The sequence below is a fragment of the Ziziphus jujuba genome, chromosome 9 (assembly GCF_031755915.1).
Source record: "Ziziphus jujuba cultivar Dongzao chromosome 9, ASM3175591v1".
NCBI classification, from domain to species: domain Eukaryota; kingdom Viridiplantae; phylum Streptophyta; class Magnoliopsida; order Rosales; family Rhamnaceae; genus Ziziphus; species Ziziphus jujuba.
The window spans coordinates 11,602,667-11,616,115 of NC_083387.1; the positions used below are offsets into that span (position 1 = coordinate 11,602,667).

The 13,449-nt window shown below is 30.2% G+C and overlaps 1 protein-coding gene across 1 annotated transcript; it reads right to left on the reverse strand.

Annotated features, from left to right (window-relative positions):
* Positions 1-67: 67 nt before the first annotated feature.
* On the reverse strand, positions 68-8,381 carry LOC107427080 (uncharacterized). The gene is made up of 18 exons (XM_016037419.4): positions 7,937-8,381; positions 7,573-7,746; positions 7,288-7,469; positions 6,968-7,073; positions 6,715-6,791; positions 6,533-6,620; positions 5,739-5,928; positions 5,155-5,281; positions 4,405-4,485; positions 4,165-4,266; positions 3,846-3,941; positions 3,568-3,642; positions 3,025-3,144; positions 2,303-2,431; positions 2,098-2,175; positions 1,014-1,100; positions 583-669; positions 68-478 (listed from the first exon to the last, which is right to left on the reverse strand). The coding sequence occupies exons 1-18, from the start codon at positions 7,989-7,991 to the stop codon at positions 428-430; spliced, it is 1,905 nt and encodes a 634-aa protein (XP_015892905.2). The 5' UTR covers positions 7,992-8,381; the 3' UTR covers positions 68-427.
* Positions 8,382-13,449: the final 5,068 nt, after the last annotated feature.

The window sequence follows — 13,449 nt, forward strand, 5'->3', positions numbered from 1 at the left end:
AAACACACAGGCAATAAAATTAGAACTTGAAAATAACAAACACGTTTATAATTAATAATTCCTGGTGTAGACAAACCCCTTATTATTTTTATTCCTTGGTATGTAAGACAGGTAAAACTTCTGTCTGATAGAAGCTCATACAGGGCATATAGAACAGAAATGGAGATATAAAATGTAGCTTAAAACTTGCATAACTATTTTTCTTGTATCTATAAACATCCATCTTTTTTGGCCAAACAAATTAACTAATTCAACTAGAGAAACTATCATCTGCAACAACCAAAAGAATTCCACTGTGGTCCTGTTTGTTTAAAATAAGAGCTGCAAGCATTTGTAATGTTCTGCAATGCCATTTACCAGTCTGACTCGCATATTGTTAAAAGATCTCATGAATTATGTCCGGGTGGGTTGGTCAGCAAACGTTATCTCATAGCTTTGCTGTTTTTTGACTGAAGGTTGGATCAATACAAACAACAACCTGCAACATTTTTCCCTTGTAAGACAGAAAACATACAAGGCAACTTCATTCCTAACACTGACCAGACTCTACGAAAAATTGAATATAACAGCCAGAAGAAATACCTTCCCAACACTTCTACCAGAATGGAGATACTCAACAGCATCAGCAACTGAATGAATACCCAGAAATTGTTTCGGGTCTAAAGCAACCTATATGAATGAACAAGAACAAAATAGCTAGGTACCTTGAATAAGATCTATCATAATTACCTAACGTTGTTGGCAAATAAAAAGGGCAATCATTCTCAATTCTGGATGAAAATATAATCATTTGGGAGCATGAATTCAGAGACAAATTTTTTTTGGTTTTGGATGCTCAGTGGATTCCACATGAAAACCTAAAAGAGGTCAATAGGTGAAAGCAAAACATTTCTTTTGCAGCATGGTAAAATGCAACGTCTAATCTAATAAAAAAAGAACTGGTAATTGAAATTATTGCATGCCTTGGCATGAGTCAAGTTGACAACAAACGTAGAAAAGGATAAGAGCATTACCTTTAATTTTCCCAAAGAGAAAAGATTAAATAGTTGGTCCAAATGTTGTTGCCACAAGTGAGCATACTGTATTAGGAAAAACCCAGCCTGGAAAAAAATGGCATTGTTCAAACAATCAATAAAGATTTGATATCATTTTCCTTAACACACTAAATATATTATCTGATGCTATATTTGGTTGCTAATTAACATACGAGCAAAAAAAAAAAAAGTCGGAATTTTAAATGTTTTTAGATCATATATTTTGTTATTTTCATTTACAAAACACCAAATGATGACATGGTTTCCTAATTTCCTCTGCAATTGTTTTAATTGAAGAACTGTGCAAATGAAATATGAATATTTTAAGAGACATTTATCTGTGCAAAAAGTCTACATTCAAGGTAATAAGTATTTTCCCACCAATATTTTAAAGGCACAAAACTGAGAGATGTTGGGATCTTAAGGTGCTTTGAGCATCTCTAGCAGGGATTTCTACTTCAGAGAACATCTTTTCTTCAGTAGAAGGGATAATTAACAATTTTTTAGTAGAGAAAGGACTTCTCTGAACCACTCCAATATGACTGATTATTCTCTCTCTCTCTCGATATATTGTTGAGAAATTGAAGAGGAATTGTGATGGTTGGAGTAGAGAATAAAATGGAAGAAAACATTTAATATATTTTATTAGAATATTGAAAAAGAGAAGATCTATGGTTCTCCAGACTCCAGTTCTCTAGAGTCAAAAACAAGTCTGTAATTAACTTCTTGAAGTAGAGTTAACAAGAATTTTTCTTATTTTTCACTTTTATTAACTACTGGCTCTAAAACAGAAAATATTGCCTTGAATAGGGAATATATGGGAAACTCATTTAGTGGTAATTCCTTTAACGCGCCAAATGTGACTTCAACCTAAAATCTAAACAACAGTACGTCCAAATGAAATGTCTTTCAGTAACCTAATTAAGCATCAGATCCACCACACAGCATATTGAAATAAATTGCCAGCATTCAGACTAGAATGACAACTTGTACCCTATCCTAACATTGCTGATCGACCCCGAAAGAAGTAAAGCAACAATTCCATCAAGTTGAGACTACATACCACAGTTTGGCTTTTTGCTAAAATCTTCTCACATAGTCCAGTATAATTTGATGGCTTCCATCCATGCTCCCCTTGATACTGAAACCAGAATGGATCAGTTACAATGGTATAATATAAAGATACCAACAAACCCAAGCATTTCTGAAGTAAACATAAAGAACATTGTTAAAAACAGATTCTGCATTGCACTGATTAAATAAACAACCTGAGAAATCATTCCAATCACAATGAGTCGTCCATAGACTGCCAAAGCATTCAGGCACAAATCAAACATGGGACCACCAACAGACTCATAGATGATGTCAACACCCTTAGGGAACTCTTTCTTTAGAACCTGCGGGGAAAAAAAAAAAAAAAAAAAAAAAAAAAAACTCTTGTTTTAACATTTATAACTGAGACGCTTGAATTTGAACTTAAATGAATGAAAGTAAAACTTAATGTAACTATTATCATTCTTCATGTCCCCATTACAAAAAAGTTTGAAAAGAGGAAAATATGATTGAATAGAGTCCATACTGCACCAGTAAATCAATTGAATAACAATCTAAATTCTCAGAGAAGATAAACTGAAAACTATGAAAGTCAGAGAAGCAGAAATTATACCTCTAAATTACAGGAATCCTAAAATCTTATACCAATTGATATTTAGTTTCAAAATTTTCCTTCTGTTCTTTTGCCAAACTAAGAATTTTAACTTATCATTTGGATGATTTATCTGTGAAAGAGGCCCCTTATTCAAATATTTATTCCGAGAAGCTAGCAAAACAAACAACATAAGTAGATATATTGAAATTTATTCCCCGTATTAGTTAGCTTACTGAATTACATATGAATTCTAGCTCCACTTTCAGCTCCCAAATCCATCAATTACAGCTAAACGTAAACTAATAAACAAGGAAAAAATAAATAAGAATGGAAGAGATATACAGTTTTCATGTCCTCAGCTCTGTAGTCTATGACTCTATCAACTCCCAAATTTTTCAAAAGCTTAGCCTTTTCCTCACCTCCACAGGTTGCAACCACTTTATTTCCAGCTAATTTTGCAAGCTGTACAAAAAGCAGTTCAGATTTTATCATTTGTTTTATAATAAACACCTATCAAACTAGACATGAACACAATTAAATAACCAGGAATCCTGGGTGGAAAATATATTTAAAAAAAAAAAAAAAAAAGAAGAAGAGAGAGAATACTTTACAATTATGCCAGTACAGAAGAAAGTAGTTTATACGACATAAAGAGGAGGGTTAAGAAATGAGGGAAGAAATTAGGGATAGGAGAAAAAATAAAATACAGAAAGTAGTAATTCTTTACACTTTGTCAAACAAGTTAGATAACCACTCCCTTTATTCTGGAATGCTTCATTCCACAAGCAAGAAAATTGCCATTTAGTAGGTCCAATGAAAGAAAAAGCATTCATACATATATATATATATATATATAATAAAAATAAACTCTATTTAAAAGTAAACCTGGACTGCAAATTGCCCAGTCCCTCCGGCAGCAGCAGTAACCAGAACTACTTTTCCAGATTCCATTTGTCCTGCCTAAATAGTTTTACAAAAGAATGTCAGAAGGTATATGAAGTGTTTAAACAAGTAAGTGAGAGAATATTATTAGAGAGAATGAAGGCTATAAAACACGGAATATAGTATATAAAGACAAATATCAAATTTCCAGTTTGATCAGAAAACTACAATGAATACAAAAAAAGATAAGGAAACTGGTATATATGAACATGAAGCATGACCTTCTCTAAAGCAATTGATGCTGTTAGTCCTGAGGTAAGCATGGCGACAACTTCCGGATCTGGCCTTGCCACAGGAAGTACATGTTTTGAAGGAACCTAACTCAAACACCAAACCAGCATTTTTCATGTAGTGTTTTAAGTTAACGGAAAAAAAGAGACAGCCTTAACAAATAAAATTAAAGCCAAATGGTGGATTGACCAAGTGAAAACTTGACAACATCATGATTTATGATACTGTTAGTAAAGAAAAGTCCTTTTTTTCCTTTTTTTTTGTGACCTCTGCCACTAAATTGAACACAATGTTTTCAAGTTATTTTACCATTGTGAATTCAGCATAACTTCCATAAGTCATAAGAGCAGCAGGAGAACCAATTTTCAAGTTAGTGACAGAATCCCCCACCGCCGCAATTATCCCCACAGCCTGAAATCACAAAGCCATATATAGATAAATTAAGCATCATATATGCATGTTGGAATTATCAAAAAGTCAAATGTATTAGCAGCATTAACAATCACATCATCATGCCAAGAAATTTAACTAGTTTTTCTTATTCTGCACCTCAAAGCCGGCATCAAATGGAAGAAGGGAACCAAGGTCTTTATTGTTCCCACTGAAATAACGTCCTGAACTGAAATTTACCTGCCCATAAATTTCCATGTCAGTGAATACATAGCTCACAGTACACACATCTATATATATACATAATTCTATGTCATATTTCACAAAAAGAAGCCAAAATAAAAGCCAAATACAGTAATACGTGATTTGATAAGCATAACATAAATAAAAAGAACCTGACACCAGAATATCCCCTTTTTGTTTCCTAGATCTTTTCCCACCCCAGTCCAGTTTACTTTCCAACACAAATAACAACTCTTCTCTGTACAATTAGCAGTTTTTCTCACTAAAAATGACAACCATGTTTATTCAATGTTCTTAAGTCTCGTCAAAATTTAATTGCAAGTCTTCCGACCATGACAAAGAAATTCAAATAGAATAAGACAAAGGATTTGATATGTCCACTAAGAAGATGAAATGGTACAGATCTCTGAAACAAGCTACTCGAGCCTCTATCCCTGAATACCTCAGTTCTTATAGCCCTTGGCCATCTTCCCATATCACCAACCAGACATTTCAAATGATGTCTATACATTACATCCAGAATCACCAAGGTTTTACAGAATTCAAAATATCCCACCAAAAAAAAATTTAATTGAGGATAAAGCGGCATATATATATATATATATATTAATGAAGAGTGTAAAATGCCATATGGAGATGATATTTTTAAAATAAGGAAAAACTTACATCACTAGCATTTACACCAGCATAAATGACTTTCACCAAAACATGATGTGGTGGAATGGGCAATCTCAATGGGGTGCGCACTATGCGGGTAGCCTTTCGGAAATTGTGAGTCAGGGTGTGAACAACTCTGAAGGACAAAAAATATACATATTAACATCCAAAAACTCAGAAGATAACATTTTATGCTTGCTTATGAGATTCAATATAAATACAAGAATGTAGATGAGAAGCCTACAGCTATGTCTCAAGATGGATGTTAATCCTGATCGTAATTTGAGGAGCTTCAAACGAAATAGGACTACAAGGCAGAAAGGGTACATAGAGTATACTAACAAAGTCAAAAGATTCACAATTTATACATATCATTATGATATCCAACTGCCAACAACTATGAACAAATAATAAAAAGATAATCATCGCATCTTGACTCAAAATCAAATCTTCTGACATATGCTTGCTGGATTTAAATTATGAGACATTATGCAACGATATAATTATAATTGGCAAACAGGATCACCCCAGAAATTTTGCTTGTATTTTCTTACAAATAAAACGAAAAGATGTTAAGAGTCCTCTTCACTCACACTTTCTCAAAACTTCGAGGTAGTTGAAAATTCAGAGGAGCTTGTGATGATATATTCTTTGCGGATTTTGAGGAGCGGATCAAGTATTTCGCTTCTTCCACTGGAGTTGGCCAATACTCCATGCCTCTGCGATTAGTAATCCATAGACAGGAACCAGCTTTACTCTCATCGGTAATAAGCTCAAAAGCCCCTGTATAACACAACAGCTTAGGATATAAGAAACTACATTATCAAAAAGTTTCCAAACTCACTCAGTGATATATTGAAAATTTCCTTATTCATATATAATCAGCTAGAACTCATCAAAACCAAGAATGTAATGCAAAAAATACTTTACTCGAAGCTTCTACAGCAACGCTGTGATGCACATCCATACAAGCTATGTCAAGGAATTAGATTATCCAACCTACTGAAGGTTTTGATTTCTTTTACTACAAAGAATTGACTCTGTGAACTTTAAACTTTATGAAGTGCTGAAGTAGAGAATTGAAAGAGCCTGAACTGATATGTGAAACCAGGACTTCATTATTACTTGGAGTTCAGCCACTATGTTAATAATCCTTGCAAGATGTGGAAAGTCAAACTCTAAATACATCATATGCTAACACAACTATCTTTAACAATTTCTCACATATAATTACCTTGTAGTCCCCTTACAAATTAAGATACTGATAAGAAACTTAAAAAATTGAACAAAACAGGATACAGCAATCTTATACACAAACTTGTTATTAATAGTTTCTTTTATGTTATAACTAGAACTTCATAGTAAAATATTTTTACATAGGATGTACCTTTCACCACTGTTTCCATGGGTACAAACCCCCCCATCAAATCAACAAATTTAGTGCCCACCTTGGAGCCCATATCAGTTCCAACAAACTGCATTCAAGGTGGAATAAAGTTTGATTTGATTTAGACATTCTTTTGATGAATATTTTGTCTCTTTGTGGTTACATAAGAATTACAGTCTTACTTCAGGGCACAACACATTGATGCGAATTCCTTGATGCTTGTAACGAACAAGCGATCTAGTAAACATAACAACACCACCTGCAAAAAGAAACTAAATTAATTAGCAAAATATGTGAAAATCAAACTAAAAGTAATATATTTATACATACCAGTTAATACATTTTATGATTATAGGCTGACACTTAAGAAAGATATGCACTTAGAAGAATCCTTAACGAGGAAATACGTATCAAGGGGTAACACAAAAACCAAACCTTTTGAGGCAGTATAGATTGGGTCAGTGTAAAGCGGATATAGTCCAGAAGCAGACCCCATATTGATAATTACACCAGGCTTTTTAGCTTCTTCCATGGCTTTAATCTGTTTGTTTAAACCACAACGAAAAAGTTCCAAAATACCAAACATTAAAAGAAACCCTTTTTCCAATCTGACAAGTCAGTGTCATACAAGCTATTCAACATCCATGACAACATCCCTCGTAATCAATTTGGAACAAAAGCACACTTTCGACAGAGTGCTCTGCAGCATTCATTTTTGCTATTGAAGAAAAGCAACTAAAGTTTGAAGCATATACCGCAAGGCGGGTGCAATCGATAACAGCAATGAGGTTCACATTAACAGTGCGCCTCCATGAGGGAGTGCCATCGGTTTCATCCCGATGGAATGGTATAGGATTACCAATCCCAGCACTGTTAACACAGATATCCAACCCTCCATATGTTGCTACATGCTTCTCAAATGCAGCTCTTATTTCTCCTGAGCAGGCAAAGAAACCACGAGTCAGAAACATTTGGATTATCAACAAAATTTACCCACAAAATAAGCAAATTGAAAAAAAAAAAAAAAAAATTCAACTCACCAGAATTAGAGACATCGCATTTGATGAATATAGAAGAAGGAAAACCCAAGTTGGAATGGAACTTGGCATTCTCTTTTTCAACAAGGGATACCACTTCCCTTCCCTTTTCCTCGGAGAAATCAACCACGGTTACAAATATCCCCTTCCCTCCAAAAGCCAAGCTCAGAGCTTTTCCTGCATGTCAACCACCATCATCAATTCATCATATACCCAATGCATACTTATCCACAAAAGACTAGCAGATTATACTAGAAATCTATTTTGATTGCTTAAAAGTTGGAACTCTGTTTCGTTGACCAAACTGGAAATAAGTAAAACACTGACATAAAAAACTGAAAAATAAAAAAGTAGGGAATTTTGTTACCGATTCCAGAGGCTCCACCGGTGACTAGAGCTGATAAACCCGGTTTAAGCTCCATTTTTTTTTTTTTTTTTTTTTGGGCTTAGGTGATAGATTGGTGTGAAAGAGAAACACAATCGTTGTATGATGGTATTTGGAAATGACAGTGATCTATTTATGTCGTAGACGATCGCGTCGCTGTCGTTTTTCTGACTTTTCTGTTCTAAAATAATCCAAACGAGCAACAAGCCGGCCTCTGTGATGTGAGTTTTATCAGAAAGTTTTTGAGGAAAAAACCCGAAAACTAGAGCGCGTAGTGAAGAGCGTGGGTATGGTTTTACTTTTTCCTTTTTTCCTTCTTATCCAATCCAATATAGCATCTAACAAAAATGGAAAATCAAGTTTTTTTTGAAAAGAAAAATTTTAAATATATACAAAATGGCGCTAGTCTTTTAGGTACGGTACAGAGTGTGCCCGGTCGGTTTTGGAAGAGACGTAAATAGTTGGAAATCAGAACATTTCACACCCTGTTTTCCTTCATTAGGAATTAGATATTTTCAAGATAACAAGATATTTTCTCAATGTAAATAAGAATATTATATATATATATATTTATATAGTCCGCGCTTTGTACCAATAATTTAGAAAAAACATATTTTGATGCATAATCTTAACCATTAAATTGTTGTTAACAAGATGAAAAGAGTTATCGCCAGTAGTTAAACACATCTATTTTTGTCATAAACGCATGAATTCGAATTATATAAAATATATATTTAAAATATTTTTTAATATTTAAAAAAAAAATATTGTTAACAATCTATTGTAGACGCATATGCTCATTGAAACAACATATGTAATTTATTTTCATTTTAAAAATAATATTAAAGAATTTGTTGATGAAAATTGTCACGTTAAAAAAATTATTTTTTTAACACAAAATTATTATTCTTTATTTATTTATTTTTTGTTTTTTTTGAAACTTGCCATTAAGAATTTGGGTTACATATTTACAAATAATGGAAGAGAGGCAAAGTCCTATTTGTGTTATCATGTTGATATTTTTATTATTTTTAGTGGAGTAAAACTGTTTTTTTCTTTTTCTTTTTTAAATGAAAAATAATGATAGATTTTTTTAGAAGGTTTTTAGGAGGGATTAAATATTTTTTTTCTAAATGATTAAAGATTAAAATTTCTTTTTTTTAGATAAAAACATATTAACATTTTTAACATAAAAATTAAAATTGTTGATGAGAAAGAATATTGCACATTTTTTTACAATAATAAATGTTGTTTTAAATATGGAGATAAAATTTAATAAGTGAATATTTTATAAAAGCAAGAATAGATCTGTACCATTGGATTATATTAGCTTAAAGGTTGAGATTATTTGTGCAAAAACTTTGTTATAAATATTGGTACAAGGAATGGATCCTATACATAATGGATCTATTTTAATATGAAAAATTAATTACACTTTATACTTCTAATTTTAAAAATATTATAATTTAAACTTTAGTTTTAAAAATTACAAGAATATTAATTTAAAACTTACAATAATATTAAGGAGCCCTTTATATTTAATTTGATATGCATTGAATCCTATAAACTTAGTAATTATCATTTTTAAACTAGATTGTAACGTTTACAAAATTAATTAGATGTTTTATACTTTTTTGATTTATATGGAGCATCCTAAACATAATTATTTTTTGGTCAATATTAAAGAATTTAGTGACGATGGAATCACCGTGCACTAAGTCAAAAAATATAAAATTTAATGTAGTGGGTTTTAAATTCACAATATAAATTATAATATTTTAAAAAATATAGAATAAAAAGTGCAATTAACCTTAAATATTGATATTAAATAATTAATTTGTTCCTAGTGCCGATTTGTTTACAAATTTTTACTTAATAATGTAACAATTGATATAGAATTATTTAATTGGTTGATAAATTAATACAAACACTAATATTTGAAAGCAAAAAAGTAAAATACTACCTAGCAAATAAAATTAAAATATTATTAAATAAACATAGTATGAAAGCTAGTAAAAAAAATAAAATTAGTGAGCTACTTCACTCTTTTTATATATTAAAAATAGCTTTCCTAATACTACATGGTGATATGATACCGTATTATTAGGGACAAAGAAGAAAATACATATAGAAGATGTTTGTTTTATTTATTTAAGAAATTTTTTGTTTTATATATATTATTAGAAGATTTAATTGGCTATCATTGAAGATTTTACTTTTCATATTAAAATTTTAATATTAAAAATAAAAATAAATATGTAAATTGATATTATTTTCCATAATATGTTAATTCCACCATTATGCAACTCATCATAAAACGAAATATGTAGTCTATAAAACCATTATTCAATAAATATCTATATATATATATATATATACACGAATATCAAAACCATAAAACTTTTAATGAATTTTTTTTTTGTCTTTTTTTCTTTTTTGACCTTTTTATAAATGCAAGCATTTTTTTTTTAATATAATTGGAAGTGCGGGGTGACGATGTTAATGTTTGGATTAATTGCATTTTAAATTTTTGTATTTGGCTAGATTGTATATTAGATTTTCCATTTCAATACACTTAGTGCATCAGTTCTTTCTATTGGAATTTATATGCCATTGATTTTGAAAAATATTTTTGTTTATATGGTAGTTTCTTTAATTAATATATAATATTTTAAACAATTTCTCTTTAATGGGTTCTATTTAAAATGTCATGAAATGCTAATATGTAATTTTTTATTTTAAAATTATATATAATTAAAAAAACTAAAAACCCATACAGGAGTTATTTTTCTTTTAACAAGAATCAATAAAAATAAATAAAATATTGACTCAACCTGTCTAATAGAACTTCTAGAAGTAAACAATGTTTTTCATCGTTTTTGTTTTATTTATTTTTTATTGCCACGTCAGCTTGACATAACTAATGTACAGAATCATTGGAAATAAATTTTTTAAAACCTTATCTATTTATCTGATGTGATAAAAAATTTTTAAATGAACAGAATTAATATACAAAGTCCTTGAATATGCTCTTACATTAATCATTAATTTATAATATATTTCATATTAATCTAATCCCCAAATTGATTTTCAAATTAACAAATGGAAATTAATAGAGTTAATCCTGTCACAGCATATCACACCTTTTTTTCTTGAAAAAAAAAATCGAATGCAAGGAGAAAATCATATGAACTTTTCAAAGCGACCCAGCTTATTATGTTAAAATGTTCTCTATTGTATTAACAAAAAATTCCAACTGGAGATAAGTGAAGGAAAATCAAAGAGAAAAAATGAAGAAAATCGAACCATACGAACTCGCAGATATAAAATTTTTCTATGTTTATGCCTTTGTTGGGTTTTTTTTTTAAATAATAATAATAATAATAAAGAAAATAAAGAAAAAAGATCACAATAATGTGCATGACTTACGCTGCCTTTCACTTCAGGCATTTGTAGGCATTTTTAGGTGGCCATGGAATCTGTGTGTGGCTGGGTTTGTTTCTGGCTTGTTTGGTCTGTTATTTTTGGTGCATTTCATTAATTCATTTTTGTTTTTCTTTTTAATCAAACCGGGAAGAGAAAAGAAATATAGAGTATAGAATAGAACTCTTCAATATGTAAATCGATTTAACAAGTCACTAATAAATTTGACGCATAAAAATTAATCTTTTACAACTAATAAAAGTAATTAATCATATTTGCTAAAATATGCATATAGGAATTAAACTTGGGAAAAGCTTTTCTAATATGGGTTTGAGAATAATTTGCCTTTTTTGGATTCATGTGTATTTATGTTTCTATATTATATATATGAAAACTTTAATAATGGATTTTTTTTTGTTTTTGATAAACAAAAATTTAATAATGGAATTGATGATTAATATTTCAAGCATCGACATAGCAACCACAATGGCGGAAGATAAAGCCATGACAAGCACCGTGAGTGGCATTTTCCCATTTGATACAATGTTTGTTATATCTAGACAATGATAAAAATATGAAGGAATCCTTTCCTTGCTCCTTTGTTGCAATTCCTATATTTGCAATGTACATAAGTCAATGACTTTCATTAATTTAGCAGAAATTAGCACTAAAACTACAGATAACATGATAAATCATGGAAATGAGAATTTATAGTACGTAACTTTTATGTTTTCATTAAATTACCTTTTCAGGAATTTATTTCATACATTTTAATTAGTTTTTCATAATTAATTGGTTTCCAAACTTTAAACATACGGTTAGACTAGGTTCCAATTAAATATATATATATATATATATATTAAAAACAAAAAAGAAATATCGAACATAAAATAGTAATATCATAAAAAGGTACAATAATTAATATTACACTTTAGTTTTATAAAGTTTTTAAAACATTAATTTTCAAAAATTATGTAAGTAACATTTTTCTCCTTTTTCCCCCCCTTGGCTCTACTGGAATTAAAGATTGAAACATAGTCCAGCTAGAGGATTTATATCCTTTTTTTTTTTTTTTAATAGAATAGAGGATTTATATTATGTGTGTATATATATGCATGCATGATAGAAGTATATCATACACATAATGACTTACCCCGTTACTAATTTTTTATTTTTTATTTTTTAAAAACAAAAAAGAGAAGGACGTACTTACTCATATCAGCTACAAGGCGTATGAATATGCAAATAACAGTAGAGAAGCAAACAAATTTGGAATCGCAAGTCATATATATTCCTTGCTTTTATATATACCATAATCAAAACAAAAAAACTAAAGCATAAGCATATAGATATATGCTTTAAGCAAAAAGCATATAGATATATGCAGCTTGGTTATGCGAAAGTATATACGTATGCATGCCTTCATTTATATGGGCTTCCGACTCTTTAATGTTTATTTTTTTAATTTTTGCTAAAATATGATTTTCGAACTTGATATATTAAAACGTTCAATCACATGCACAATCCATGGAAATGGCTTTGCTCTAATCTAGATAGCCACATAAATATTGCCGGCTTTTTAATTAATCGGTGAAGTTTCCTATGTTATTTGTCTTTCACAATATTATCGTTGTTTTTTCAAAGGGTGCTCAATTTATTTGTTTTTTCATGTGCATGGATGATTTTCGGTGCATTTATATAAATATATACTTGTTTGTAAAAGTAATCAATTGAATAGGTCATGCAATCAATGGTAAAACTAAAAATTAAAAAAAAAGGTTTTCAAAATAGCAATATATATATATACAGTCCGTCTATGGTGGGGATGGTCCTTATGCGGACCACAGTATTAGTGATAGTTTTTCATAGTATTGGTGACGATTTTTTAAAAAACCGTCGTTAATATTATGAAAAACCGTCACTAATACTACGGTCTTCATACGGACCGTTCTCACCATAGAATTTCCATATATATGTACATACAAATATATGTATACAATGGCACTATTTGAGGATCTTGAAAAGTTTTTATCCGAGGACCAAAAAAATAAGAAAATTAAGTTTTAATTATT